Genomic DNA, 26636 nt, shown 5'->3' on the forward strand with positions numbered 1-26636 from the left:
TGGGTTCCTCCTCTCTAGGTTGTTGATTACTGTGTGCCCCAGGTTCACCTTGCTTTGCTCCTGCAGCACCCCCCTAGCCTTTTTTTCTTCTCCCCCAGTGGCCTATGGTGTGCCATAGGCTGCTCCGTTCAAAATAATTACATTAAATGCTTCTGGTGCCTCAGTAATTAATTTTCCACTGTGTTTCAGTCAACACCAGTAAAAGTCTGTAGATTGATACTGTGCTTCTTGGGACTTTTGTAGAATGCCCCACCAAAAACTCTCTCTGATATTCAGCAGCATTAATGTTTCTTAAGCAGATTGAACTTAATTCATCAGTGGAAGCTATTAGGAAGACAACGAAAATGCTTTTATGTGTTTTGATCCATTTCATCATTCACGTGGTCATCCCTTATTTCACCATCAAGCTGGACCTGCACACATCATTTGGAAAGTCTAGGGGGTAGGGTGGACTGGATGACCTTTCTGGGGGGAAGCTTCCAGGATCTTTGAAGGCAGGGGGAGATATAGCAGGTGATAGGAGAGACTGCAAGGATGGAATCAGATGGCTTTTAGAGGATGTATTTATTTCTAAACTAGGCTTTTCACTTCCTGCTTGACTTCATAATCCTCAACATAAGAATTCTCAACATAAGAAGGATATGGAGCTGTTGGAACAGGCCCAGAGGAGGGCTACAAAGATGATCAGAGGGCTGGAACAACTCCCATAGAGGACAGGCTGAGAGAGCTGAGGTTGTTCGGCCTCGAGAAGGAAAGACTCTGAGCAGACCTTATAGTGACCTTCCAGTACCTGAAGGGGCTACAAGAAAGCTGGGGAGGGACTGTTTACAAAGTCCTATCACCATAGGGCTAGGGGCAATGGGTATAAACTGGAGAGAGGCAGATTTAGACCAGACATAAGGAGGAATTTCTTCACCATGAGGATGGTGAGGCACTGGCACAGGTTGCCCAGGGAAGCTGTGGCTGCCCCATCCCTGGAGGTGTTCAAGGCCAGGTTGGATGGGGCCTTGGGCAGCCTGATCTGGTGGGAGGTGTCCCTGCCCATGGCAGGGGGGTGGAACTGGATGGGCTTGGAAATCCCTTCCAACCCAAACCATTCTATGATTCACCCAGCCAAGCAGCCCATCTGAATTTGTGCAGGCTCTGATATGGGATTCAGGGAGCAGCAGAGGAGGGCGCTGAGCTTAGAGAAACCTATCAAAGGATGGACACAGGTGGGTCCCTCTGCGTGGTGAATAACGAAGGCAAACAGGTGCCTTTTCGACGTGGAAAACCCCAGCATCTTTCTACCCACTTTCTGGTGCTCCCGCCCCGCCTCCAGGTGCCTGGAGACAGCCGGGAGTTCCTCAAAGCCCGGCAGCTCCCACGATTCCAGAGCAGGGGTCGGAGTGTGGATGCGGGGCGTCCCGGGCGCCGCCCGCAGCGCGCCAGTTTCGGTTCTCGTTTCCCCGCCGGGGCGGGGCGTTCGTGGCGTTTTTTCTCCCGGTGCTGCTCCTCCCGGTGCTTTTTCTCCCGGTGCTGCTTCTCCCGGCGCTGCCTGGGAGCGGGAATGGCTGCGGGGCGCCGGCGGCGGAACGGACGGGGCAGCACCGCCCGGGGCGCGGGAGGTACCGACCCTCGGGGCGGGAGAGGGGACGGGTCGGAACGGGGGGCGGCAAAGGGGCATGGGGTGGGTTTGACTGGGTTGGATTGGAAGAGACCTTAAAGCCCATCCAGTTCCACCCCCCTGCCACGGGCAGGGACACCTCCCACCAGCCCAGGCTGCCCAAAGCCCCATCCAACCTGGCCTTGAACACCTCCAGGGATGGGGCAGCCACACCTTCCCTGGGCAACCTGTGCCAGAGCCTCACCGCGCTCATATTGAAGAATTTCTTCATAATCTCTAATCTAAATCCTCCTCCCTCCAGTTTAAAGGCATTCATGCTATCATTCTATGCCTTTATAAAAAGTCCCTCCCCAGCTTTACTGTAGCCCTCACCACCCTCATGGTGAAGAAATTCTTCCTTATGTCTGGTCTAAATCTGCCCCTCTCCAGTTTATACCCATCGCCCCTAGTTCTGTGGTGATAGGACTTCGTAAACAGTCCCTCCCCAGCTTTCTTGTAGCCCTTTCAGGTACTGGAAGGTCACTATAAGTTCTGCTCAGAGCCTTTTCTTCTCCAGGCTGAACAACCCCAACTCTCTCAGCCTGTCCTCTATGGGAGGTGCTCCAGCCTTCTGACCATCTTTGTAGCCCTCCTCTGGGCCTGTTCCAACAGCTCCATATCCTTCTTATGTTGAGGATTCCAGAACTGGATGTGATACTCTAGATGAGGTGTCACAAGAGAGTAGTAGAGGGGCAGAATCACCTCCCTTGACCCGCTGGCCACGCTTCTTCTGATGCAGCCCAGGATATGGTTTGCTTTCTGGGCTGCAAGCACACACTCCTGGCTTGTGTCAAACTATGGTCCTCTGTACTGCCTCTTGAGGAGACAGAGCCACTGCATGAGGGGCTTAAACATGCATCAATCAGCAGAGTCTGGAAGGAATGCTGAGGAGTGTCATGAATTTCCTCTGCACTTTCATGTTGTGATTAGGGTGTGGAGGTGTGAGAAACGTGGACAACGAGTCTGCCAACAGCACTCCTCCTTCCGAGATGTTAGGTAGATCAGGCTTTGCTGATGACTGCCTTTCACGCGTGGGCATCCAGGCTCTCAGACACTTGTACTGCAGTACAGCCACATGCGAGTCACTACGAAGATCTGGTGCCTCAGGGTCTGGAAAACACCTGCCGCCCATCACGTGAGCAGTTCAAGGGAGGTGATTCTGCCCCTCCACTCTGCTCTTATGAGACCTCATCTGGAATACTGTGTCCAGTTCTGGAATCCTCAACATAAGAAGGATGTGGAACTGTTGGAATGGGTCCAGACGAGGGCTACAAAGATGATCAGAGGGCTGGAGCACCTCCCATATGAGGACAGGCTGAGAGAGTTGGGGTTGTTCCTCCTGGAAAAGAGAAGGCTCTGAGCAGACTTTATAGCGACCTTCTAGTACCTGAAGGGGCTATAGGAAAGCTGAGGAGGGACTTTACAAGGGCATGTAGTGATAGGACGAGGAGAAATGGCTTTAAATTGGAGGGACAGGACTTAGGCTAGACATTAGAAAGAAATTCTTCAATATGAGGGCGGTGAGGCACTGGCACAGGTTGCCCAGGAAAGCTGTAGCTGCCCCATCCCTGGAGATGTTCATGGCCAGGTTTGATGGGGCCTTGAGCAGCCTGATCTGGTGGGAGGTGGAACTAGGTGATGTTTAAGGTCCCTTCCAACCTAAAGCAGTCTATGGTTCTATGATCAGCTGCAGACAAGGGGCTTCCTTCTGCTGTAATAGGCAAAGTATGAATTTCCTGTCATTGCTTGTTTAGTGTTTCGTAAAACATCTGACTTCATCCCACCCACAAGGCTGTAACAAATTTGGGACAGTCAGATACCTCAGGAAGTGCTTTATCTCCCTGGGACACTGTCCTTAGCTGTGCAAAAATAAAGAGTTTGCTTCTGCTGATGTTTCCCTACTGGCTTGGGAACTGGTGGCTCCCAGGCTTGAGGAGGCGAGAAATGCCTTTTAGTGCTATCCAGGAGAGTTGTCTGGCATGAAACCAAGCTGCGGGTAGGACACTGAAACCCCAAGGGCCTGAGAAAATAAGCCATGCATTTGTACCAGTTCTTTCTGAGGAGCAGAAGCTCTTAGTGAAAGCAGCAGCTCACACAGATCTTGGGGAGGGGGCCGAGATGGTTCAGATGCCCACTGCCCTTGTGTGATTGTTGTGCCTGTTTGTATTTGTTCTGCAGAGCACACGCAGTCACAGAGGAATGAGAAGGTGCAGTGTTCAAACCACGATGAAACACATAGGCTCATTCTCTCTCCTAATGGGGAGCTTTCTGAACACTGGGCTACAGCTTCTTCTGACTACTCTGAGATGAGGTAAGAAGCTTTCACGGGGCGGAGGTACGGATGATAATGGTCAGAGAAGGCAGCACACTTTTCCTAAAGGTAACATCTAAGAGACTGAGGTGTGTTCCTGTTGTAGAGAAGGAACTGGAACACATTCATTCCTAGTACCCAAAACTTTATTTTCTTTTGTTACTCAGCAAGAATTGCATTGATTTTGAGGATAATATCAAGATCTGAGCTGCTTGAGATGTACATGAGATGGGTTTCTCCCAAACTTAATATCATATGCCAGAGTCATGCGGATGACTTGCAAACCACATGTGGCTTGGGAAAGCGGCAGGTGGAAGATCCAAGCACACCTGAACCTTTGCACCTTCTGATTAAGCTGTGAGGGTAACCATCATCTAAAAATAGCACAGCAGTTTGCTGTGGGATTTTCTGTTAACTTGCCCAGGGCTGAGTCCAGTTCTCTTGCTCTTCCCGTGGTGCAAACCACAATCAAATCAGTTTGTGTAGCTGCAGTAGGCTAGCATAAGAGCAGGATGAATTAGCTATGGTGACCTGTATTTTTCCACTTAATTTCTGCTAAACATGCTAGCACTTGGTGAGTAGAGGCACTTCTTCCTTTACTTTGTCTCATGGCACAGCATCTACCTATTTTTATTTGGGGTTTTTTTTCCCTTATTTTTGTAGGCTGGTGAAAGAACTGGGAAACCAAGATATTGTTCAAATAGCATGTGGAGACCAGCACGCCATGGCACTATCCAGAGGTAGCCTCTTTCAAGCACACTCTCCCTCTAAATGGAAGTCACGATATGGCAGGCTTGCTCTCAGAAGGGACTGTTTGAACTCCTTCAGTAGCTTGTGACACCACTAGAGAGTTACGAGTGGTGGGTGGAGGACACAAAGTGCACTGGTTATCAGTACTGCCTTTTCCTCCCAACACCCTGGGACCTGCAGCTCTGTCTCTCTCCAGTTCCTAAGCACTAACCCTCTGCAAAGGTGTATTGTGGAGGGCAGACGTGGCCGCTCCATTCTGCAGTAACCAGAACTGATCATTTTTAAGTTTGAGCACTTCTCTGGTTGGGACCTTCTTACAAGTGTGGCTTTAGATGTGTAAACACCTTGCCTTATTCTTGCTGTGCTGAGTCACACAGGCAGCATGGGACTGCCCCTAAGGGGCCAGAAACAAACAGGGAGATTCGGCTACAGATGATAGTCTCAGCTTGGAGCTAGGTCCCTAAAAACAGCACTGATTTTCACTCCCACTCCTGAAGTACAAAAACTCAAGAGAACCAGTGAGGCTGAATTGTTTTGTTTTGTTCCATGCATGAAGGAGGTGAGCTCTTCGCTTGGGGCCACAACACCTATGGACAGCTTGGAGTGGGGTGCCAAACCACCATACTCATCCCGCAGCCACGGCTGGTGAAAAGACTAAAGGGCATCTCACTTGCTCAAATTGCTGCCGGGGGAGGTCACAGTGTCACCGTGTCACTCTCTGGAGCTGTGTACTCCTGGGGAAAGAACGATTTTGGACAGCTGGGACTCGGAGACACAGTAGGTAAGGAAAGACAAAGAGAAAAGCAGTAGGAAGATGTTTTCTTGGTCAGTGAGCTTACTGCAGACACTGGAGTGGCTCTGGACTGTCAAGCCCCTTAGAAGCAGTAGTGGACAGGTGTATATGGATAAGTTCTTTGTTTCCAAGCTATTGTATCCTGACCAGGAAAGGAATGCAGACACAAGAAATTTAGAGGTTGTATTTCTACAGAGAACTGCTGATCATTTAATGTGACCAATGGGATAGTGTGGCCTCATCAAACCATATGTCTCAGAGGTCCCCTTCCACTCCCATTCTCTCTCCAGGCAGTCTCGCATAAAAGAAAATTATTTCATACCTCTTTGCCTTCTTTAATTCTCTGTAAACACAAGGTGAGAGAAGAATTAAAACCACCCATTATCTTCAAACCCAGAAGGCTAGAGCAGAGTTGCCCTTAGCTAGACAGAACCTGAAGTCAGCAGGATCTGAATGAACCCACACTCTTGAAAGCCAAATACTTTGAAGCCAAGTACCTTTTGGCAAGCAGATGTGAAAGTGCTGTGTTTTGTTTCAGAGTGAATGTAAACAGAAAGAAAATACTATGAAAAAGCCAGAAAACTATGAGAAAGAATGTGTTATACTGGAAGGTAGAAAACAACTCAAAGCCAAGTTGTAAATACACAAATTGCTGTAAGAGAGAACTGAAAAGTGCTAAACCCCTCTGTTTTCTAGATCTTCCTTTGTGTGAGATCCCATAGTACTCACCTTAGCAGTGCTATCTTCTTTCCAGACAGGGACTGCCCATCATACATTGGAGCTTTAGAGCACTGGAAGACTGTCTTTATCTCATGTGGGGCAGATCATACTGCAGTCCTCTCCAAAGTGAGTCTGAAATGGAAACCCAGCATCCTAGGCCTCGCCGTGGGAGGAAAGATACACTGCTAAAAGCCTGACAGAAACACGGGGATGGCAAAACCTATTTCCATCCAAGTGTGAAGACGATCCACAAGGGATGCTAACTAACCTATTGGGAAAACTGGTCTTTTCTCAGATTCCCATCACCTGCATGGAAACATTTGCAGGAAGATGGTAAATGGGAATCCTGGGGCAAAGTGATGCAGTTCAACTCTCAGTATTTTGGAAAATATTATGTTTTTGTAGCATATGGGAACTTTGAAAAATGTGAACAATAACTAATTCACTACAGTTTGCTCATATAAAGTAAAACTCTTAAACAACAGAGTTTAAATCATTTGGACATTAGACAATGTAAGATTAGGCTTGATGCGAAGTGAACTGTACCTGGGTTTGAATCAGGGATGTTTTGAATCAGGTCCCACACAACATACTGTGTCTTACTGGCTCTTGGTCTCGGTGGTGACCATTTGAATGCCATTAATAGTGCAGTAATCCTGGTGTTTGCTGCTTCATCTTCCAGGAAGGGTTGGTGTGCACCTTTGGAGCAGGAGGGGCTGGCCAGCTTGGTCACAACTCTACACGGAATGAACTCTTGCCTCGTGTGGTGGCCGAACTGTGGGGAGCAAGAGTTTCGCAGGTTGCCTGTGGCAGGTAGGAAAATACCAATAACACTCCTTTTAAGGTCAAGGTCTTGGGGGAATCACTGAAGAACAACAGGGTAGGGGGTCACCAAGATATTAAAATCCCTGACCCAGTAGGTCAGCACTGCAGAATATTGTCCGCTCTTCAAGAGTAAGGCACCCTCCTGCCAAAGCCCCAGTGAAAGCAGAACCCTCAGCTGGTGCAGAGCAGAGGGAGGACTGCAAAAAAAAACCCACACCAGAAGCCCTTGTTTTTTTTAATCTTTTAAGAAATGAAGGGTGTGCTGTGTTCCAAAACGCAAAAGACTGTCTAAAGCCTGCATTGGGAAAGCCACCAACTTCCCATCCACTTTGACAAACTGGGGGTCCTTAGAAAGATCCAAAGAGTGGTGCTAATTGTCCAATTTCTTCCTGTTTCTCTAGAACTGAGCCAGAAAAAGTCTCCTCTCAACTTTCCTGGGCTTTGTATAAGGCTCAGCAGCACAAAAGTTGTGCTTTTAAAAGAGGAAGGGCATGAAGCTAGCAAGGCATAACTTAATCTTGGTATGTGGAAGCAGGGTAAATCGCAAACATTACAGCATTGTATAGGAAATTTTGAGTCCATATCTTTCTTTACTGCTAAATGTTTATGCGAGGGAGGGACGTAAGACTTTGGTTAAAGGAATTCTTTAGCTGGACTGGCAGGACTTTTAAAAAAAAGCCCTAGCTATTCACTCTGAAAGCAGATCTATACATTTCATTCTGACTAGCCCAGTGGCATTACTTTATTGTGACCATTTTCATTTTTCGGAACAGACAGCACACCCTGGTCTATGTCCCTTTGTTGGACAAAGTCTATTCATTTGGTTCTGGTGAAGAAGAAAAGCTGGGAGATGAGAGAAAGCCTAATCAGTTGATACCACTTCCCATCAAGTCAACAGTCAATACTGGAAAATCCTATTGGGGTAATGACCATTGAAAATGTGTACAATCTGCATTCCGTTCTTCTGGGGAGATGTTTGCTTTCTTGATTTCATGCTAACATTATGTCTCATGCTTGCTTGGTCATCCCAACACATTCTTGAATGGATAATTCCATTTGCTGCTTGATTTACCATCATAGGTAATGGCCACATAGAATCAACTTCTAGACAGACAGCTACTATCTGAGGGGTTTTTTTTCCTGTTCACATCTGTGCACTGAACTATCTGAATATAAAGGCTGTCTTTTTAAATGTTCCTTTGAAAATCTTTTTATTCTTTTGTAGAAAAAAACACATCACGGAAGGCGATTGAAATTATGGCAGTAGGAAACCGAAGTATTGTCCTTCGCAAGAAGCAAAAGGTATGTGCATATTTGATCATGGCTTCTAGTTTTACCATTGTTCACATTACTGCTAGAAACATTTGGATTTTCCATCCTGCTTTTATTGCTCCAAGTTCATGCTGGATGACCACTAATTTGTTCATACTTAGGCTGAAATTTCCTTGTAATGATTGGCTTGAAAAAAAGAATCTGATCCGCTAGACCTGTAATCGTGCCACCATTTGCATGCATTTCACACAGATTTCCAATTTGAATGGTATTGCCACACTGAAGGTTGAAGATGTGAATGCATGGATTTCTAATTCCAGTTCCCAACACTGGGAGAAGGTAAAAAAGTAAGTAAAAAAAGGCTTGGTTTTTTTTTTTCCGATACATGACTTTATCTAAAAATTATTTTTCTTTGGAGACTGTTGTAGGAGCTGATGTTCAAGAATTTAGCTGAGACAGAGTCTTGTACCAGCACTTCTTACTTAGTTTTTGCACAGGAAAAAAGATATGTTGATAAATAACAGCCCTTTGGCAGTACCAGGGCAGATGTACTGCCTGGCTTCAGAAGCCTGTCTTCTGCTTGCATAGAACAGTTGTTAAGTTGATGAAGACCCAACAAATTAAATCAGTGCCCCATCCAATCTGGCCTTGAACACCTCCAGGGATGCATCCACAACTTCTGTGGGCAACCTGTGCCAGTGCCTCACCACCCTCATTGTGAAGAATTTCTTCCTAATGTCTCAGTAAGCGTATAATACTGTGGGAAGCCTTACACTTATGGCTGAGAATTATGCAGGTCTTTTTTCAGATCTTACATGGGAGGTTATTTTCTTTGGGCAAGTCTGACTCCAGCTGCTGATGTTGAGAACTTAAAAATCTTGATTAATTTGGATCTAAATGTTTCCCTGCCCACTTTTAGTACAATCTGGATCATATGGAAAGTGGTCGTTGAGAGTGAGAAAGAAGGAAGGTTCTTTCCAGACCTCAACAGGAAGGGCCTGACAGCAAACTGCTTGATAAAACAGCTGCTTTAATAAGATTAGAACCAAGAATACAGGTAGTGAGTAAATCTAATGTCCCTTCAGATGCTGGGAACCCAGCTTTGTGCAGCAGCAAATAGATATCCTGATGGATTTTCCCTTAATGTGCTACAAAGATCCCATCAATGGAGGGACTCCTCCTCCCTCCCATGCCACAGTGCCTTTTATTTTGTATAACAAACAAAACCAGATAACATCCCGAAACAACATGTGTCAGGAGAAGATATCTCCATCATAACACCCACCAGCCTGCAGCACAGGCTGGCATGGGGTGCTCAAGCAGGTTCTCTTACCAGGCCCAGGAGAGCAGAGGTGGCTTGCCAAAGATCACCAGCTCCTTGAATACGTCTTCTGCAAGGCGCTCAATAAAGTGTTGCTAAGAAAAGTTTTATGCGGTCAGGTACAGATGCACTCGTACACATGGGTTTTGTTCTTTCAGAATTAAAAACCTGCAGCTGCTACTTATGTTGAAAGCATTGACTTTGTTTTTTATTATCAGGAATATCAGGCTGATCTTTTCATCTGAGGCTTGCATCAATGGAAGCTTCTTGGAGAAAAGGTAGCGTGTACTGACTTACATGTAACAGAATGTACTGGCTATCTATAAACTGACCACAAAGTGTTATTTTAAGCCATATATGTAGAGAAGATTGGTTGTATCTGAATGTGCAAGAAGCAAGTCTGTATTTTTCAAATCCCAAGCTGAAATTTAATTTTTTATCCCCCCTGTCCTATAAAAATTGCTATAGAAGCTCACATTCTAGCAGATTATCCCATAGTGACATTTGACAGATGATGATAATCCCTTTAGGCAATACTGCAGCTTTCAAAGGATCCTTGATAGCTCCTCTCAGCATTGAAGTGCAAGTTTTAGGGTGGAATACAGTGCACAACTACACCAGACAGGAAAGACAGAAGATAAATCAGGTCACCACAGCAAGAATATCTTCTTAGAACAGATGAAATTATACCAACTGGAATCAGGACTGAACTTTCCAAGTGTCCTCTGATAGGATGCTTCAGTATTCAGCCAGTAATGAAAACAGCTTCTCACATAATTTAGTGTTCTTTTTTTCCTTCACGATAGAGACAAACATTTCAAAACTTCCAAAGAAGTCTCGGGTGTAAACATGTCAGAAGTGCAACGTTTTTATGAGAAGATCAGCAAGAAGCCACAAGTCTTCCAGGAGGTAAGGACTTGATGTAAGGATTCTCACTACACCAATACTGAGGAGCTCTGGATTTGTGAGTGAAACTTCGGAACTTCATGCCAACCATCATTCATAGCTGATTTTGGCAAAACATAATTGTACTTTTAACCTTTGTCTCTTTTTTTTTTTTTTTTTCCCTCTGAAGGTGCAAAAGGAGATTGAGAAGTTACTGCCATCACTGTCTTCCTCTCCCATCTCACCTGAAAATTTCAGAGTCTACTTGATCTTGCCTGTTCTTCTGCAGGGAGATGATAACAGCTCTTACCGTTCTCTCAGGCTGCTAGCACAAGCCATCATGAAGCTCCAGCCAAAGGACCTGCAGACTCTTGGTAGAGTTTTCTGATGATAGAACTGAATGATTTGAACGCTTGGTCATTTTTGGATGCAGAGCATGAGTTAGTGTCACCAATGCAATTTGTTCCAGCGTTCAGTCTAGAAGAAATGCTTTTGGTAGAAGTAGAAACATAGGCACTACCCAGAAAGACAAAATAAAAAAAAAATCTCAGTCTGAGATTTACTGAATTTTGTAGTGCAAAATTAAGCATTTTTTAAATGTATTTAGTTCACTTGATAAAAGGAGAAAATGCAGTTTCATCCAGAAATTGCAGTTATTTGCACATTACCTGTGATGGATACTTCACTAGCTGTTTTCTTCGCAGAATGCCTGTGGTCAAATCTAGAAACATCCTTTTTCACGGAGCTGGTCATTCTATATCAGAGGGTTTCCCAGAAAAACCTGTCTCAATTTATCATGGAAGTCTGTAGTTGTCAAAGAGATCCCTTCGAACTGCACCCACATGAAACAGACGCTCTGCAAATACTGCAAATTCTTCACCGGGTGAGAAAGTGTTTGGATCCTGATTAGATAGGACCTATCAGTACAAGTTAAGAGTATTTTAACCCTTTTTAGTTGTTAAATTCTCTTGAGTTTCCTTCTTACAATGGAACATGGGGTCTTGTCATTTGACATTGCTTCAGGAATCTCTTTGGCTGTGCACCAGCATAGCCTTGAAGGAATCCTGCTCTTGAATTGTGCCTGGCTGAAATCATAGAATCACAGAATGGTTTGGGACCTTAAAGCTCATCCAGTTCCAACCCCCCTGCTATGGGCAGAGACACCTCCCACCAGACCAGGCTGCTCGAGGCGCAACCCAACCCAGCTTTGAACACTTCCAGGGAGGGGGCATCCATAGCTTCCCTGGGCAACCTGTGCCAGAGCCTCACTGCCCTCATTCTGAAGAATTTCCTCCTTATGTCTAGTTTAAATCTGCCCCTCTCCAGTTTATAGCCATTGCCCCTAGTCCTATCACTCCATGCCTTTATAAGAAGTCCCTCTCCAGCTTTCTTGTAGCCCCTTCAGGTGCTGGAAAGTCACTATAAGGTCTGCTCAGAGCTTTCTCTTCTCCAGGCTGAACAACCCCAACTCTTTCAGCCTGTCCTTGTATGGGAGGTGCTCCAGTACGCTACAGGTGCTGAAGCATGTTATGGCCTCTGACAGAGGGCAGGGATGTTTTCAGTGGTTTGAGGAGTGAATGCATTAAGGAATATAGAGCTATGGACGTGGTGTCCACTACATACCCATTCCCCTTGCCCTCACACCAGTACCTGCTCACAGCATTTAGAAGACAACCCACCTGCCCAACACATTGTGGCTGTCACAGTAAGGGTGTGGTGCTTTGAGAGTCTATTACCTGAGAAATTTTCTAAGACAATAGAATTAGAAAACCTCTAGCTGCATAAGAACAAGGGGAAAAAGTGGAGTAGTAACTGTATTCTTGACAACCATCCTTTCTCCTGCCAAGGTGTTCAAAGTTTAGAAAAGACAAGAGCTCAAGCATGCACTTAGTATGAATTAACGAGAGTCATTAAATTTTGTTTGGAATTGAATATCCTTTTGGCCAGGAACGCACATTTGGGCCTTGAAGTTTAGACCCTTGAATCTGTATTTATCCAGATAAAAAACCTCAAAAGTGCAACAGACCTAATTCTGGTTACAACATTTGGAGCTCTACATGTTCACCATCCCCTCAAAATCATATCTTTGCCAGGCAATAAGTATGAACACGAACAGGGAACTTCAGATTGTCCTGCAACACAAAAGGCACTCAAAGTGCAACACACCCTTCCTGATGGACTGCTGTAATGGGTCTTCATCGTAATGAAAATTGCTTTCATGCTAGTTTATACATGACTTTCTGAGACTTCCGTTGCATGCTGTGCTGTCTGTAGTGTTTCTATTCTTCCACTTCTGTGCAGGGGGTCTCAGGGCCCTTTCTGCAGAGCCTTGTTACTCCTTAGTTCTGTCCTGCCACGTAGACGCATAGCTCACTAGATCTGCTGACTCCCCTTATCCTATTGCATGTATGAACGCAGGTCAACTCCAGAACTGGTTTCAGAGTACAAGAAAACAACTTCTTTGTGCCTCAAGTGAAAGAGATTATCGGCTTGTGTTGGGTATTTAATGCAAAAGAAGTAAGTATGAAATCTGTTTTGCAGTGCAAAACACGTTTTTTTCCCTGTTTTATTTAAATGAAGTCAATTCTACACTCAGTACATCTCAAAGACAATGTATGTTCCCTAGTCCTCCAGCTGTTCTAAACAGTGCAAGCCATTTATCACCCCGGTATCTTAGCAGCTACAATAGTGCCTTTCCTGAGATGAGCCCCTGGTTCTGAGAGTCCAAGCTGCCCTCCAGCATCTTAAGCGGCTCTGTTTGCTCTGAACTGGTGATCGGTGTTGAATTGCACCATGATGGTTGCTATACTTCTTGTTGCTCTGGATTTTACGATGTTTAAATCAGAGAAATACTGTAAGGTCTCTTTAAACTTTTATGTAGAAACCATATGGAGCATTTCAATTCACCTACATCTGAAAAAAAAACCAAACCCAAAAATGTGGTAATAAAAAATAATCTTTGAAATAGTTCATTTCTTGATAACACGAAAGAGTGAAAATTAGCTGCCAAATATCATCAGTTTCACAGGAGCAGCACAAAATAGAAAACAGATAGTAGGGGCTTCCTTAGGCAAAAAAATGCAGTTTTCTGGCAACTTGGCTGGAATTTGCAGGGCGATTACCAAATTCCTTCTTAAGCTTTCATTTGCTAATATAGCAATTTTGTACCAGTTAACTAGAATAGAGGAGAAGGTTTGAGAAACAGTATAGGATCAGAAGCCAAACAGGACATTATCGCAGAATCATAGAATGGTTTGGGTTGGAAGGGACCTTAAAGATGACTCGGTTCCTACCCCTTCCCACCAGCCCAGGCTGCTCAAGGCCCCATCCAACCTGGCCTTGAACAACTTCCCTGGGCAACCTGTGCCAGTGCCTCACCACCCTCATTGTGAAGAATTTCTTCCCAATGTCTAATCTAAATCCCCCTTCCAATTTAAAGCCATTCCTCCTCATCGTATCACTCCATGCCCTTGTAAAAAGCCCCTTCTCAGCTTTCCTGTAGCCCCCTTCAGGTACCGGAAGGCTGCTATAAGGTCTCCCCAGAGCCTCCTCTTCTCCAGGCTGAAGCAACCCCAATTTCAAAAGTAGGTATCAGTATACCCCAACTCTCTTTGTGTAGTTGTTGTCTCATCTTACTAGAAGTGTAACATTTTGAATTAAGATTATTTTGTATACTGATACCTACTTTTGAAATTACAGATATTAAACCAAGCGGTCATTAACAACAAGGTACTATAATCTGAGTATCCAGGACATTTTCACTATATGTTTTGGTTTACCTGAATTATGGAAGATGCTATTAAAATACTATCTCTCAGTTTTGTCCTTGGGGCACTGGAACACGAGTGTCTGCCTGCACAGACAGATCAGATACCTCTCTGTCAGGGCTTCCCACTCACAGAAATGTTCAGAAGCAGCTTTTGGAAAGTGTACCTGTGTTGGTGTAGTCTCCATGTATGCAACAAGAGCATGTTTCAGAGATATAGGAGTTTGCCAGAGTAGAAGACTAGCAGTTCAGTCTGCACATGTAACCCTGAACTCTTGATTTTACAAAAGAAAATCAACACATCTTTTTCCTTCTTTCTTGTCATTTCAGACAGCCCTATGGAAGCTGACCAAATATCCATGTATCTTTAACATGCAAGACAAGGCCAACGTTCTTTATCTAGAACGGAATTCTCTGTCCAGCCCTTCTAGTGATGTAAGTATGGCCAATTTTTTTTACAATTTAGAAGCGATAAACACACTGCTAACAGACTGTTACTTCAATCTTCAGATACTCTTAATACCGATGGACCGGCAATGCTGGATTTTTCAAGTCAGAAGACAGTGTCTTCTGGAAGACATATGGAACAATTTAAATGGCGCAACAACCCAGCAATTCAGGATGGTCTTAAAGGTAAGATACTAAATTGTATTATTTGTTAGCTCTGAAGCGTTGTTTGTTTTTCAGCATTACTGAAGTATTGGCAGAAAGGTTTCAGTATTCACTAAGCATATAAAGAAACTACTCATCAAATTATTACAAAGCATGTTCTATGGTGTATGTAGAGGGCAGTATCTTACACTTGTATTCCAGGTAGACATCAAGCTTTGTTAGCATAAGTTAAATGCAAGTGCCAGCGCTAGTTACTGCGAGGTTGGTTTGGGGTAACGTAACAGGATTGCTCAGGAAACTGGTAATTGGCAAAGTCCATTACTATTGTTGCTAGATTGACTTTCAAGGCTCTAGGCTTGTTTGCTGTACATGAAAATCCTGGTGGCTGGGGAGCCAGCATTAGAGGCCAGCAAGCGACAGGCACAAAAGCCATTTCTCTCATGGAGATATTGCCTGAGGGGAAAAGAAGGATAGTGCAAGAAAGAGAGATGAAAAAATTACAGTGCTGCTGTCTCTGTGTGGTTTTAGTCTGTGGTTTCCACACAAACCCAAAGGTTCTGGCAGCTGTATTTTCTTCAGGTATTGCAACGCTAGCCCTGCCCTGCAGAAGCCATTAGATGACTGACGTAGGAACAGCGCACTTTTCCAGAGCGAAGCTTAGCACAGAGAGACACTAACACAAAGGCAATCAGAGTCTGGCAGCAGGAACTAACAAACCTAGCGCCCTGTTACCCAACTCTGATATATAGCAAGGGAGCCTTCTTGCCAGCCAGAGCTGTCAGAGCCTCTCCTTCCTATACACTTAGAAGATTTACAGATGGCTCTTAGAGCTACCTTTCCTTCCTCTTCCTCATTACATCAGCTGAAGGAGGCATTTATTTACAGAGGCAATAAGGCTCGTGATCTGTACTGTCCTCTAAATATAGTCTCTCTCCACTCATTGTACAAGAAGCCCTGACAAACAGCTGCACTTAGCTAAGAGTCAGCCTTCAAATACACCTTCTGCAGGCACTGCCTTTCCTACTTGTATCACAGCAGCATTTGCCCAGCAGCAGCCTGATCAATTTGACCGCATTATAAGCGTTCTACCAAGAGACATCGAGCTCTGCAGTGTTTACAACTTGGTGCTGCATCTCTGAATTTTTGACCAGGTAAAGGACATGCATGTGTCTGTGCTGCACATGTAAGTACATAAAACATAAAAGAAACCCTTGTAATAGATTATCGTAGCAGTAACTCGCCCCCTTCATAGCTGTCCCGTTAAGACATTTTGGCAGACAGTACTGAGAGCACAGTTTTTTTACAACTGACTGAGTGGTCTGTAACTCCATTCTCTAGCATTGCAGTAAATGAAGACAGTGCAGGTTCAGGCATTTCGCAGAAGTACCTTCTGTTCCCCCTCTACTGAGGAGGGGATAGCACTAAGGAGAAAGATACTCTGCATCGTTGAACAACATTTGTAGCTGCCGACCTGGCTACCAAATCCTGGATTCAGCTGGAGTTATTTTTCCTCTAACCTCTTGAATAATAGCCATGCTGGGTCATCTTTAAACTTGAGCACTCCGACACATTTAGCAAACAGTACAGGGACATACACCTCCTAACAAGATACTGGAATATATTTGAGGCCACTTTAACAAAACCCCCAAATGTACAACTACATCTTTTCTGCAGGGTTGTTATTTCTAGCAGTCACTGGATTATCCAAGTAAATGACTTCATGGGTATTATCCAAGCAAATGTCTTAATTTAAGTCAAGTTTTGTTATTAAATATCGGCCTAATTTATTTCACATTCTTCTGACAGGGAGACAAATACATTTCAATACACCCATTGGTTGAAAACAAACCCAAAGCTCGTAATTCAAAGAGAGATTCATATCTCCACATGTTGTCATTCCTTATTTAAGAGCAGTTATTTCAGTCAGGGTATAGTTATTCCTCATAAAAACAATCACCACCAAGAGAATTTTCATCAGTGCCACTACAAACGCACAACGCTCTTGAAAGGATACACTAGAAGTAATTAGTGCTTTGTTACTCCTCCTCTTTACCTGCCTTAGCAGTAATTAAGTACAGGCTGCTGCAGAGGACTTCACACAGTTCTAGATACCGCCAGAAAAATGATGACAGCCACCAGTGCCTGAGGGGAACTCCCTCATATCAACTGCAACACCTGATATTAAATGAACCGTGTTGCTTTAGAGAAGCCCAGGAGTTAACATTAGTGGGCACTGCACTTAGTTGTGCCTAAAAAGCTTAATCCCCATCCAGGTCCATAGATGGAAGAACACGTAAACCGGTATTGTAACAGGAAGGAGGAGACTGTAGAAGCAGAGGCTGCTTGTGCTGGTGCAGCCATGTGGGAAGTTTTCATCTACACTGGCTGAGTAAAACAAGCCTGCTAGGGACAGGAGGGGAATGAGTACAGTCAGTGTGGGCAGGGAGGGGAGCACCCCGCCCCCGGCCATCGGGCCCTTCTACCGCGCCAGGCACGTCCTCAGGGCTGCTGCGAGTGCTCAGCTGGAGGCTCCTTCCGAGTCGCCCTGGCAGCCTCAGGGATCATATGCGGGATGCCATCGATGATGGGGTACGCGATGCCCAGCTCCTCGTTAATGAGTTCGTTGGTAGCTTCTTCATACCTGTCCAAGCAAGTCATAGATTCACAGAATGGATTGGGTTGGAAGGCACCACAAAGCCCACCCAGTTTCAACACCCCTGCCATGGGCAGGGACACCTCCCACCAGACCAGGCTGCCCGAGGTCCCATCCACCCTGGCCTTGAATACCTCCAGGGGTGGGGTACCCACAACTTCGCTGGGCAACCTGTGCCAGAGCCTCACCACCCTCACGGTGAAGTCGGGTGGGGGAGAGGAAACGAAAAGTGGGCGTCAATGCCCTTGCTTCGCGCTTTGGCAGCGCCTCCCGCCGCCCGGCCCCCGCCCCTCACCTCAGTGGCCGCTTAGAGAGCGGGCACACCAGGAAGCGCAGCAGCGACGGCTCCGGCGCCTGCGGCCGCGCTGAATCCTGCTCTTGCCTCCCGCCGCCGCTCGCCGCCCGCCGCAGCGCAGCCGCCGCCCGGCACCGGCCAACCCGCAGCATGACCACCCCCCGCTTCCGGTGCCCCCGTAGCACCACCACTTCCGCTACCCCTGCAGCACCCCCCCACTTCCGGTGCTCCCGCCCTACAAATTACCTGCAGCCGCTCACGGTGACCCCTCTCAACATACCCCCTCCCACTTCCGGTACGTCCCGACCCCCACCCCGCAGCATGGGATTTCCCCGGCGCTTCCGGTGCTCCTGCCAAGCCGGCGCGGGCCGCGCCGAGGAGCGCGCACAGCGGTTCCGCTCGCCTTTCGCCGGTGTCCTCAGTGCTATGGGTGTCTTTGTGCTCGCAGGTGTGTTTCGTGGGCGAGGCGGGAGTGGACGATGGCGGGCCGTCCCGGGAACTCTTCAGCATCGCCGCCAGGACCCTGTGCCAGCCCAGCAGCGGGGTGTTCCACCGCCACGCCGAGCTGGCATGGTTCCCCAGCCAGGTACCTGAGCGCCGGCAGATCAGCTTGGTGGGCCTCGGTTGGGGGTCCAGAAAGCGAGGGGTCTTCATCAGCCCTGGGCAACGCGAGGGAGCGACCCCCATCAGTCGTGCAGTGAGGCCAGAGCTGGGACAGAATGCGTTTCCTACTTATATGCATATGGATACATTTTCCCAGAAATCTTAACCATCTTCTATCATTTCCCAAGGATTAATTTTAATGTTATTATGAGCTTCACAACAGTCAAAACTCTTGCTGATTTGGAGCTTTGGAACCAGGTCTTTGTTGACCTTGCCTTTGAGAGCAACGCTGCTACCAAAAATGCCAGCAGATCAACTCTCTAAGACTCAGTTTTGGAATTTCAGCGAATGTCCTTTATCAGCCCTGGGCAAGGCGAGGGAGCGATCCCCATCAATTGTGCAGCGAGACAAGAGCTGGGACAGGATGTGTTTCCTATTTATATGCACATGGATAAATTTTCCTGGGAACTTTAGCCATATTCCGTCACTTTCCAAGAACTAATTTTAATGTTATCATGAAACTTTGCAAGTCAAAGCTCTTGCTAATTTGGAGCTTTGGACCCAGCTCTGCTTGACCTTGGATTTAAGCTATGAAAGGCTGCAAACAGAGCTGGTCACAGAAGACACATCTCTTCAGCACAGATCACACTGCACACAAGACGTTATAATTTTCAAAGAGTGAGCAGTGTCTGGTGGTGCTTGAAAAGGCAAACTCAATAATCAATGCCAATTTGATTATTAAGGAGGTATCCTTTAATGCGGTACCAGGTACATAGGGAATAGCCGCACCTAATGTGTGTGCAATTATTGAGGCTGGGTACATGATTTTTATACTGGTTTAATATACATATTGATTCCGAAAACCACACATATTCATTTTTTTTCCTGGAATAGGTGTGTCTGTTATAATCAATTCTTGGAATTTATTTACATAAGTTTCCTCCCCTTAGTGCACGTGCTCAACCCTCTGAGGGTCTTCTTTGGGGGTCTCTAGATGAAGGCTGTAGGTCTTCCTCACAGCTGAACTTTTCAATTCCCCTTCTTGCATGTGCTCTTAGACTCCTTGTGCTCCTCTTCAAGGTTGCATCCAGTCTTAGTTGGTTCTTCTCCCTCTTATTGCCCTCATCCCTGTTATCTGGCTTAATTAGATACAGTCACATTCTTTTCCATTCTTTCCCATTCTTTTTAACTGCAGCCTTACTACAAGTCCTTACTTAAGCATAAATATCCAGGCACAGGCTAGCTAGAAGTTATTATTCAAGCTAATCCTACATTTTAGTTCTAAAATCACAAAATCTATACATAATATTCAAATATATAATAGGATAGCAACTTAAAATAGATAATTTCTTCTTTTACTGGGAAAACACCATTTGAAAAAAAACTTGCTATCAGAGGGACAAGTCTGTCTGACTTTCAAAGAACACAATTACTTAGAGGGACTTAACTCTACTTTAGCTTAAATCAAAATATTCCACTTTTTGTAATACTAACTGCTTGTATCGGGTGGGGGGGACACACCCTGCTGCCGGGACAGGCTGTCAGGGCTCTTTCTCACGTGTTTGTTTCTCAGCAGGTGCCAGGGGACAAGGACATATTCTCCCACATGGGGACTCTGTGCGGGATGGCGCTGTACAACGGCTGCGTTGTGCCCTTCCCCTTCCCCAGGGCTCTCTACAAGAAGCTGCTGGGGCTGGCACCCACCTTGGAAGACCTGGAGGAGCTGTTTCCTGCTGCAGGCCGGTATGAGCTGAGAACGGCCCTGGGACTGGCTGGGGAGCTGTGGCTGAGGCTGGTCACCGGGCTTGGGGATGCCCAGCACCCTGTGCGGTACTGCTGGGAGCTGTGGCCAAGGCTGGTCACCGGGCTTAGGGATGCCCGGCACCCTGTGCGGTACTGCTGGCACCTGTGGTTGCCCTTGTGGACTTGCTAAAAGCCACAGACTTTCAAGCTGGCCTTGGGCCAGAGTGTGGATGTCGTTCTTAAAGAGAAGCTGGCATCGCCAGAATAAAAAGCCAAGTCCCATGGTTCAGAAGGGGTCAGGTTTCTGCTCCACATGAGCTTAAGTCCACATAGTGAATATATAGTTCAAAACTACCTTTGTCACTGAAATTGGGAAAAGAAACTTCTTAACACCAAGTGGGGTCTTAAGAAGCACTGGATATATGGGGAGATCGATCCTCCTATGATATATGCTGGCGACTACAAGTAGCAGGTTTTTTATACGCTGAATCTATACATGTCTATTATATTTCTCACAAAAATCATGCATATTAATCACATTTCCCAATACTAATTATAATAGGTGTGCTCCCCCTCACGCATGCTCCCCACAGTCCTTTATTGAGTCTGAGGTCTGCAAAGCAGCCCCCTACTCTATTTCATTGGCATCTGGCCCCCTTTAAAATTTCCATATAAGGTTTGAAATAGGGGTTATCTTGACCTCCCATCTTCTTTGGCTCCTGAAGTGCTGGACACATATTGGTCTTCAGCAGCCTTCATTGTTTTATTCTTTAAATATCACAAAATGAGGACTTTTCTGTTCATTGATTTCTATGATTAGATTAGGCATTAGTACAGACACTGCGTTCTACGTAGCAGCTCGTACTAGTACAACACCTTGAGCTATAGTTTGGATTTGGAAGAACTAAGCACCCCATTACTAATGCTGGGGTTCTTTTCTGATTTACTAATCACCAGTTTCCACAATGATGTTGTGCATGAGCACAGTATTACTATATGCTGCAGATGTGCCAAATCTGAGAACCTGCATGCAGGGTTTCCACATCCTGGGAAGGGAGATTACTGGCAGATATAGCTGGGAGAGGTTCTGCCAGCACAGAGCTTCTAGGCCCTGGAAGCCCAGCATTCCATGGAATTGTTAGAAACAGCAGAGAAAGTGAGAACTCCTTCCCTGGAGACAGTGACTGTTGAGGTGCAAAAAAGCTTTCAGTGGCCTGAAACGTCAGGTTGCCTACAATACTTTGAGAGGTGCTGCACCCCAAAGCAGTTCTCCCAGATCATTCCACTGGTCCACAGTTAATTCCTCACTAGATAATGTTTGGAAGAACACGGCTATGGTCCTAGCCCGGTTGCCTCTGAACTTTGTGTAAAGTTATCCTCACAAGGCATGGGGATGGACTTGCCTGGAATCCTTTGTGATGAAGGCATTTGCCCTCAGCTCATTGCAGCGGCAGCACGCATGTGAGTAGATAAGTTTAGGGCCATATGTGCAAGTTCTGTGTGAGTATATGTGTTCTGTATGTATATGCAGTTAAATGCTGCTTGTCCAAGTGTGATTTTCAGTGGAACTTGAAAGTGCATTCAGTGATCACATTTCTTCTCTCTTTTTTCCACTTTGTTTTTTGAAAGGAATCTTCGGGGAATTTTGGATGAAGAATGTGATCATATCCTTGAGAGCCTGGACATGAATTTCACGGTAAGACGTTATTGTGCCATTCAGACATGCCATGTGTGTAGTCAGACAAGACAATGTCCTAGTGCAAGTGACAAAACTTGTCTGTAAACTCCAACTAGTAAGAATATCATGCCAGGGCATGCAGAAAGAAAGAATGATAGATGTAGCACATAGATATCTGTTGTATATAGCTATAGCATCCAATGTTTTCATTTATTTTTGCAGATAATGGAAGAAGAAGGTACCATAGTTGAACTTAAAAAAAATGGTGCCAACATTCCTGTCACTAAGAATAACAGGTTGGTTTTCATTTTTTATCCTGTTGTATTATTATTAGTGTATAAATATCGTATCTATGCCTGTATACTCGTAGAAATTATTGAAGATGAGCATTGTGCCACGAGTCTTGGTCCAACAGGTTGTATGCTTTTGGTTCTTGCTCTATGTGCTGCATGTATGCCAGATACTGGCAGTTTGTACAAGCAGTTGACACAAAGAGTATCCTTGGACATCCTGGCATCTGCATATACAGGGGTGCCAGGGAGATTCCTAACAAATGTATAAAATACCTATGAGCAATATTTTCAGGGAAATACAGACAACTTGGCTGGGAAATCCAGCTATAGGTCTACCTCTATAAGGTGGGGGTTTTTTTTATGAGCAAAATGTTTCCTGATAAGTTACGTATTTTGGATGTATCTTGTATGTAACAGAGGAAGAACAATCAATAAGGTATTGTGTCAATTCAATAAGTTATTGTGTCAATATTAGCCTCAGCACAGAGGACAGAGAGGAGTTCTGTGACCTGAGTTATGCAGATGATCTGATGTCCCATAGGGATGCACAAAAAGGTTGTTTATGGAGCTTGAAGTGTGAAGCATTTATATTGAGTTGATTGTACAAGCACAAATCTGCATCACAAACAGAGAGAAGAGCAAAACTGTACTGATTAACAGCTGTGCAAATTGATTTCAGTATAATTCTTATGCATTAAGTGTGAGTTTTGCTGAACTCACGCTATTAGGGTCTGCTACGTTCCGTCTTAATACTGAAGTATCTGATAGGATTTCATTGGAAAGTTCACATGAAGTACGAAGAGTATTATCAAAATGAATCCATGTTGACCAGCATTCCCTTTTATTTGTGATGATCTTCCCATCTTATTCAGTGAAGAAATAATTGGCCATTATGGCTGCTGTCAGTACAGACTGAGTCTTTACAGCAGAGCAAGTCACATGGAATAAAGGAATTAAGAATAAAGTTCTTTATAATTCTCCTTTTAGAAAAGCACCTATTGCATTCCTTGTTTGATTCAAAATATCTTTGCAGGGAGGAATTTGTTGACTTGTATGTGAATTATGTGTTCAATGAATCTGTACGGAAGCCATTTGAGGACTTTATGCAAGGGTTTTTAAGAGGCTGTCCAGCTAGGAAGTGGAAGATGTTTCTCCCCGTGGAGTTCCAGACGGTTCTTCAGGGACACACAGAAATTGACTGGCACATGCTGGAAAAGGTACTGGATACAAGAACAGTGTTCTTCTGCTATACGTGCTGAGCATAGGCTCCCCCTGGCCTGTTCTTTTGTTGAGTGCAGAGGTCATGAACAGAAAACCAGAAGCTCAAGAGCCTTTCTCTTTTCTTGATTTGTGTCTGTTTCTAATCTACATCAGGTACGAGAATAAGGGAGAATAAAAATCAAGTCATAGCTCAAGGACTGTCACATGAATCTTTGAAAAATAAACGTACAGGCAGATTCCAGAGGTTGAGGATTTGAATATCTATGAGCAGGGTTATAGACTTTATTGGATAGACTGTTGTTGCTTTAAATAAAAAATGGAATAGGGAAATGGCTAGTTTTATTGCTATCTCTTCGGCAGAACGTGGTGTACAGACAGTATACGAAGTTAGATCAAACCATCAGGAATTTTTGGACGGTGTTTCACAAGCTCCCAGAAGAAAAAAAGAAGATGTTTCTTGGTAAAGTATCAGGCATTTTAAACTTTTCATAGTCCTTTTCTCTCCCCCTACAACTTACATTTTAGATGCTTGCACGTGAATAATACTGTAGTTTAAAACTGCTTTTCGACATGTTTTCCCACCACCACATTTTCTTGTAAAAGTTACAAAAGAGTGACACCAAGTATTGTACAGACACAGTTCTGACCCTTCTCACATCTCTTGAGGCTTGCCCAAGTGCATCTGACAACCTGGAATCTTGCAATTACTTTATCCTTTAACATTGCTTTATCCAGTAACTTTATCAAGTTAACCCTAATAACCTACTTTTGTGGTTATCAGTTGTTGGTCAGAAGCTTCAACTTGTGTGAGCAAACTGTGCCGATGTAAGCAGTTTAGGTTTCTCAAAGGAACACAGAAGCTATTCTCATCCTTTTTAACTGTAGAAGATCAAACCCAGCGTGGCCTTTCTCATCCACAAAGTCTATATAAGAAAATAAAAGTAAAAGAGCCATTATAATTACAAATCAGAAAGAGACTTTATTATATTCAGTACAAAATCAACAATGCAGAATACCTAACTTATGGAAGTAGCCATATTTTTATGCAAATTTTCCCTCATGATTTTCCATCCTCTGATAACATTATCTTGTTTATTTTTTTTAATTTGCTAACATTTTTTTTTCTTTTTCATTCAGCTTTTTTGTCAGGATCTGATCGAATCCCTGGCTTTGGACTGGAGTATTTTCAGATTTTAATTGCAGATGCTGAAACAGAAAATCCAGATGAAGCCTATCCTTTTGCCAATACCTGCAGCCGTATTTTGTTCCTCCCCAGATACAGCAGTAAAAGAATACTCAAGAAAAAGTTGCTGTATGCCATAGAGCATAATGAAAATTTTGGCTTGCGCTGACTCTTGGTCAGAAGCAACTTCAAAGCACAAATAAGAAAATGAGTCTTTGTTTCACTTGCCATGTTTTCCTATTAATAATTCCAGTTTACTGGCTTCTACCCTGCCTTATTTTTACTGCACTTTATGAATACTTGAGTGTCTGTATTCACTGAGATTTTATATTGGTTTTAAAAATGAGCTGAGACCAGTTGCCTGGTTGTCAGATTATAAAGTTAGGAAAGAGGAATCCTATTTAACATGCTTCCAAGAAGCAAGCTGATAACCAAGTGTACTTACAGATAGGTGCATCCTGTCTGTGCTGTGTTAGTCTTGTTTAGTTGGTGAGCTTCCAGCAGCAGGGATTCTGTGATTTGTACATTACCAAACATACAGCCAGTATATGCTAAGCAGTTGTTGCACAAGGAAGTTAGGGCAAACTATTAATTAAGGATTCTTTTGGGGAGCAACTAATGCTAAGAAAACACGTTCTTGCAAACTCTGAACTGAAGGAACATTCTATGCTCACCTGAGTACAGTCTTTGACTTATCTGACAAAAGTTCTTAAAATGAGGATTTGATCACTCCTAGACTTTCTCAAAAGCCATATTTGTAGAGCATTAATGGTCTCATTATTTAGTGTGATAACACTGTGATATTTGTCATCTTTCTATCTTCTAAGGATGTTTGGCAATTAAATAAAACATAATTTTAGGCTTGCAGAACAGCTTTCTGTTTGGAACTCTGGACAGGAGGCTTGTGGGGCTGCCAGGCAGGATGTAAAGGCAGATGTGTATTTTTCTGTATATTTTGCTTTGTGTAAAAAGAGAGAGGCAATAATCATGATTTGTCAGCAGTCTTCGTCTCTCTACTTTGGTGTATTAAATTGCCAGTGAACATAGACGTATATAGAATTTTACTGTGCTAAATTAAATGATGATAGATTAAATTTCCATATCTCTAGTTGTGTTCTTCCTTCATTATGTAGCTGCCTATGCATGCCTATCTGTGTTTTCTGTCCTCATCGGTATGGGGAAGCCATTCACAAGAGGAGTCAAAGGCTGATGTGTATTTCAAATAGATGCATTGCGTAGGCTGAACAAGTCAAGGTCTTTCACTGTTGGTTCAGAATATATTTTAGGTTAATGTAAAACTTTTTACCTCCCATTCTGTCTTGACTTTGTGTTGGGTATCACAAGCACTCTCTCTTGCTTCCACCTCTTTGAAATGCCAGTAAATTATATAAACTTCTTTTGGAAGCAACCGTTAGGCTGGTGCTTTTTTTCCCTTTGATTTAGGAAAATAAATGTTTCCTAAAAAGGCATAGACATTATTTATGAATTGTCAGCTCAGTAAAAACAACATTGCACATTAAGAAGGAAGTTTCATTTTTAGTTACAGTATAGTAATCAGTAAAGAAAAACTTCAAGCACTCACCTCAAGCACCAGGGTGGTTGGTGTACAGGAAAGCCCGTGACACGGCAGTGGTGACAGGAAGAGGGGAACTAACGCCTAAGAGAATGCTAGCTGCCAGCCCAGGGGAGTGAGGGGACACATGGCCTGTGCGGAGCTAACCCTCAGCCACCTTGCCCACCTAGGGCAGAAAGGACACTGGAGGGATGCTTGCATTCTCTGGGAAAGGCACTACCTTGCTGCACATGGATTTTTGTGGAAAGAGGGAACTGGCAGAAGCCCAAGCTGTTGTGCCCATGGGACCAAAGGGCCCCAATCCCATGCCTGGCTGATGCTGCCACACCATCACAGTTGTCTGTCATGGCAGGTTAGCCTGCTGCTCTTTGCCAGCTTATTGCTGGCTGCTTGTTTCTTTTTTAATGTTTTTTTAAGCCTCTGTATTGTTTGGAGGGCAAAGGGAGCCCACGAGAGCTGGGCACTCTTAAAAAATGAAATCCTAGCAGCTCAGG

General features: G+C 44.6%; 3 protein-coding genes across 8 annotated transcripts; 1 reads left to right on the forward strand and 2 right to left on the reverse strand.

The window, feature by feature from the left end:
* Positions 1-1189: 1189 nt before the first annotated feature.
* Positions 1190-25914, forward strand: LOC104065246 (probable E3 ubiquitin-protein ligase HERC4). 6 transcript variants are annotated; one of them, XM_054064327.1, is made up of 23 exons: positions 1501-1607; positions 3824-3956; positions 4620-4696; positions 5263-5487; positions 6254-6345; positions 6902-7032; positions 7818-7966; positions 8270-8346; positions 8569-8663; positions 9856-9915; positions 10444-10546; positions 10713-10896; positions 11227-11405; positions 12941-13039; positions 14619-14723; positions 14799-14921; positions 18297-18434; positions 20025-20194; positions 21824-21890; positions 22095-22168; positions 23199-23382; positions 23747-23846; positions 24524-25912. In XM_054064327.1, exons 1-23 carry the CDS (start codon positions 1550-1552, stop codon positions 24736-24738), a joined length of 2838 nt encoding a protein of 945 aa, XP_053920302.1. In that variant the 5' UTR covers positions 1501-1549; the 3' UTR covers positions 24739-25912. The 6 variants fall into 6 exon arrangements, with proteins under 6 accessions (XP_053920301.1, XP_053920302.1, XP_053920303.1 ...); XM_054064328.1 differs by having other exon boundaries at positions 20028-20194; positions 24524-25910; XM_054064326.1 differs by lacking the exon at positions 1501-1607 and adding an exon at positions 1190-1214 and having other exon boundaries at positions 14619-14921; positions 24524-25914.
* Positions 16547-17370, reverse strand: PIGY (phosphatidylinositol glycan anchor biosynthesis class Y). Its single transcript, XM_009567434.2, has one exon. It carries the CDS (start codon positions 17368-17370, stop codon positions 17140-17142), a length of 231 nt encoding a protein of 76 aa, XP_009565729.1. The 3' UTR covers positions 16547-17139.
* PYURF (PIGY upstream open reading frame) lies at positions 17400-18036 on the reverse strand. The gene is made up of 2 exons (XM_054064330.1): positions 17849-18036; positions 17400-17541 (listed from the first exon to the last, which is right to left on the reverse strand). The coding sequence occupies exons 1-2, from the start codon at positions 17998-18000 to the stop codon at positions 17400-17402; spliced, it is 294 nt and encodes a 97-aa protein (XP_053920305.1). The 5' UTR covers positions 18001-18036.
* Positions 25915-26636: the final 722 nt, after the last annotated feature.

This window comes from Cuculus canorus, chromosome 4, assembly GCF_017976375.1.
Source record: "Cuculus canorus isolate bCucCan1 chromosome 4, bCucCan1.pri, whole genome shotgun sequence".
Taxonomy (NCBI): domain Eukaryota; kingdom Metazoa; phylum Chordata; class Aves; order Cuculiformes; family Cuculidae; genus Cuculus; species Cuculus canorus.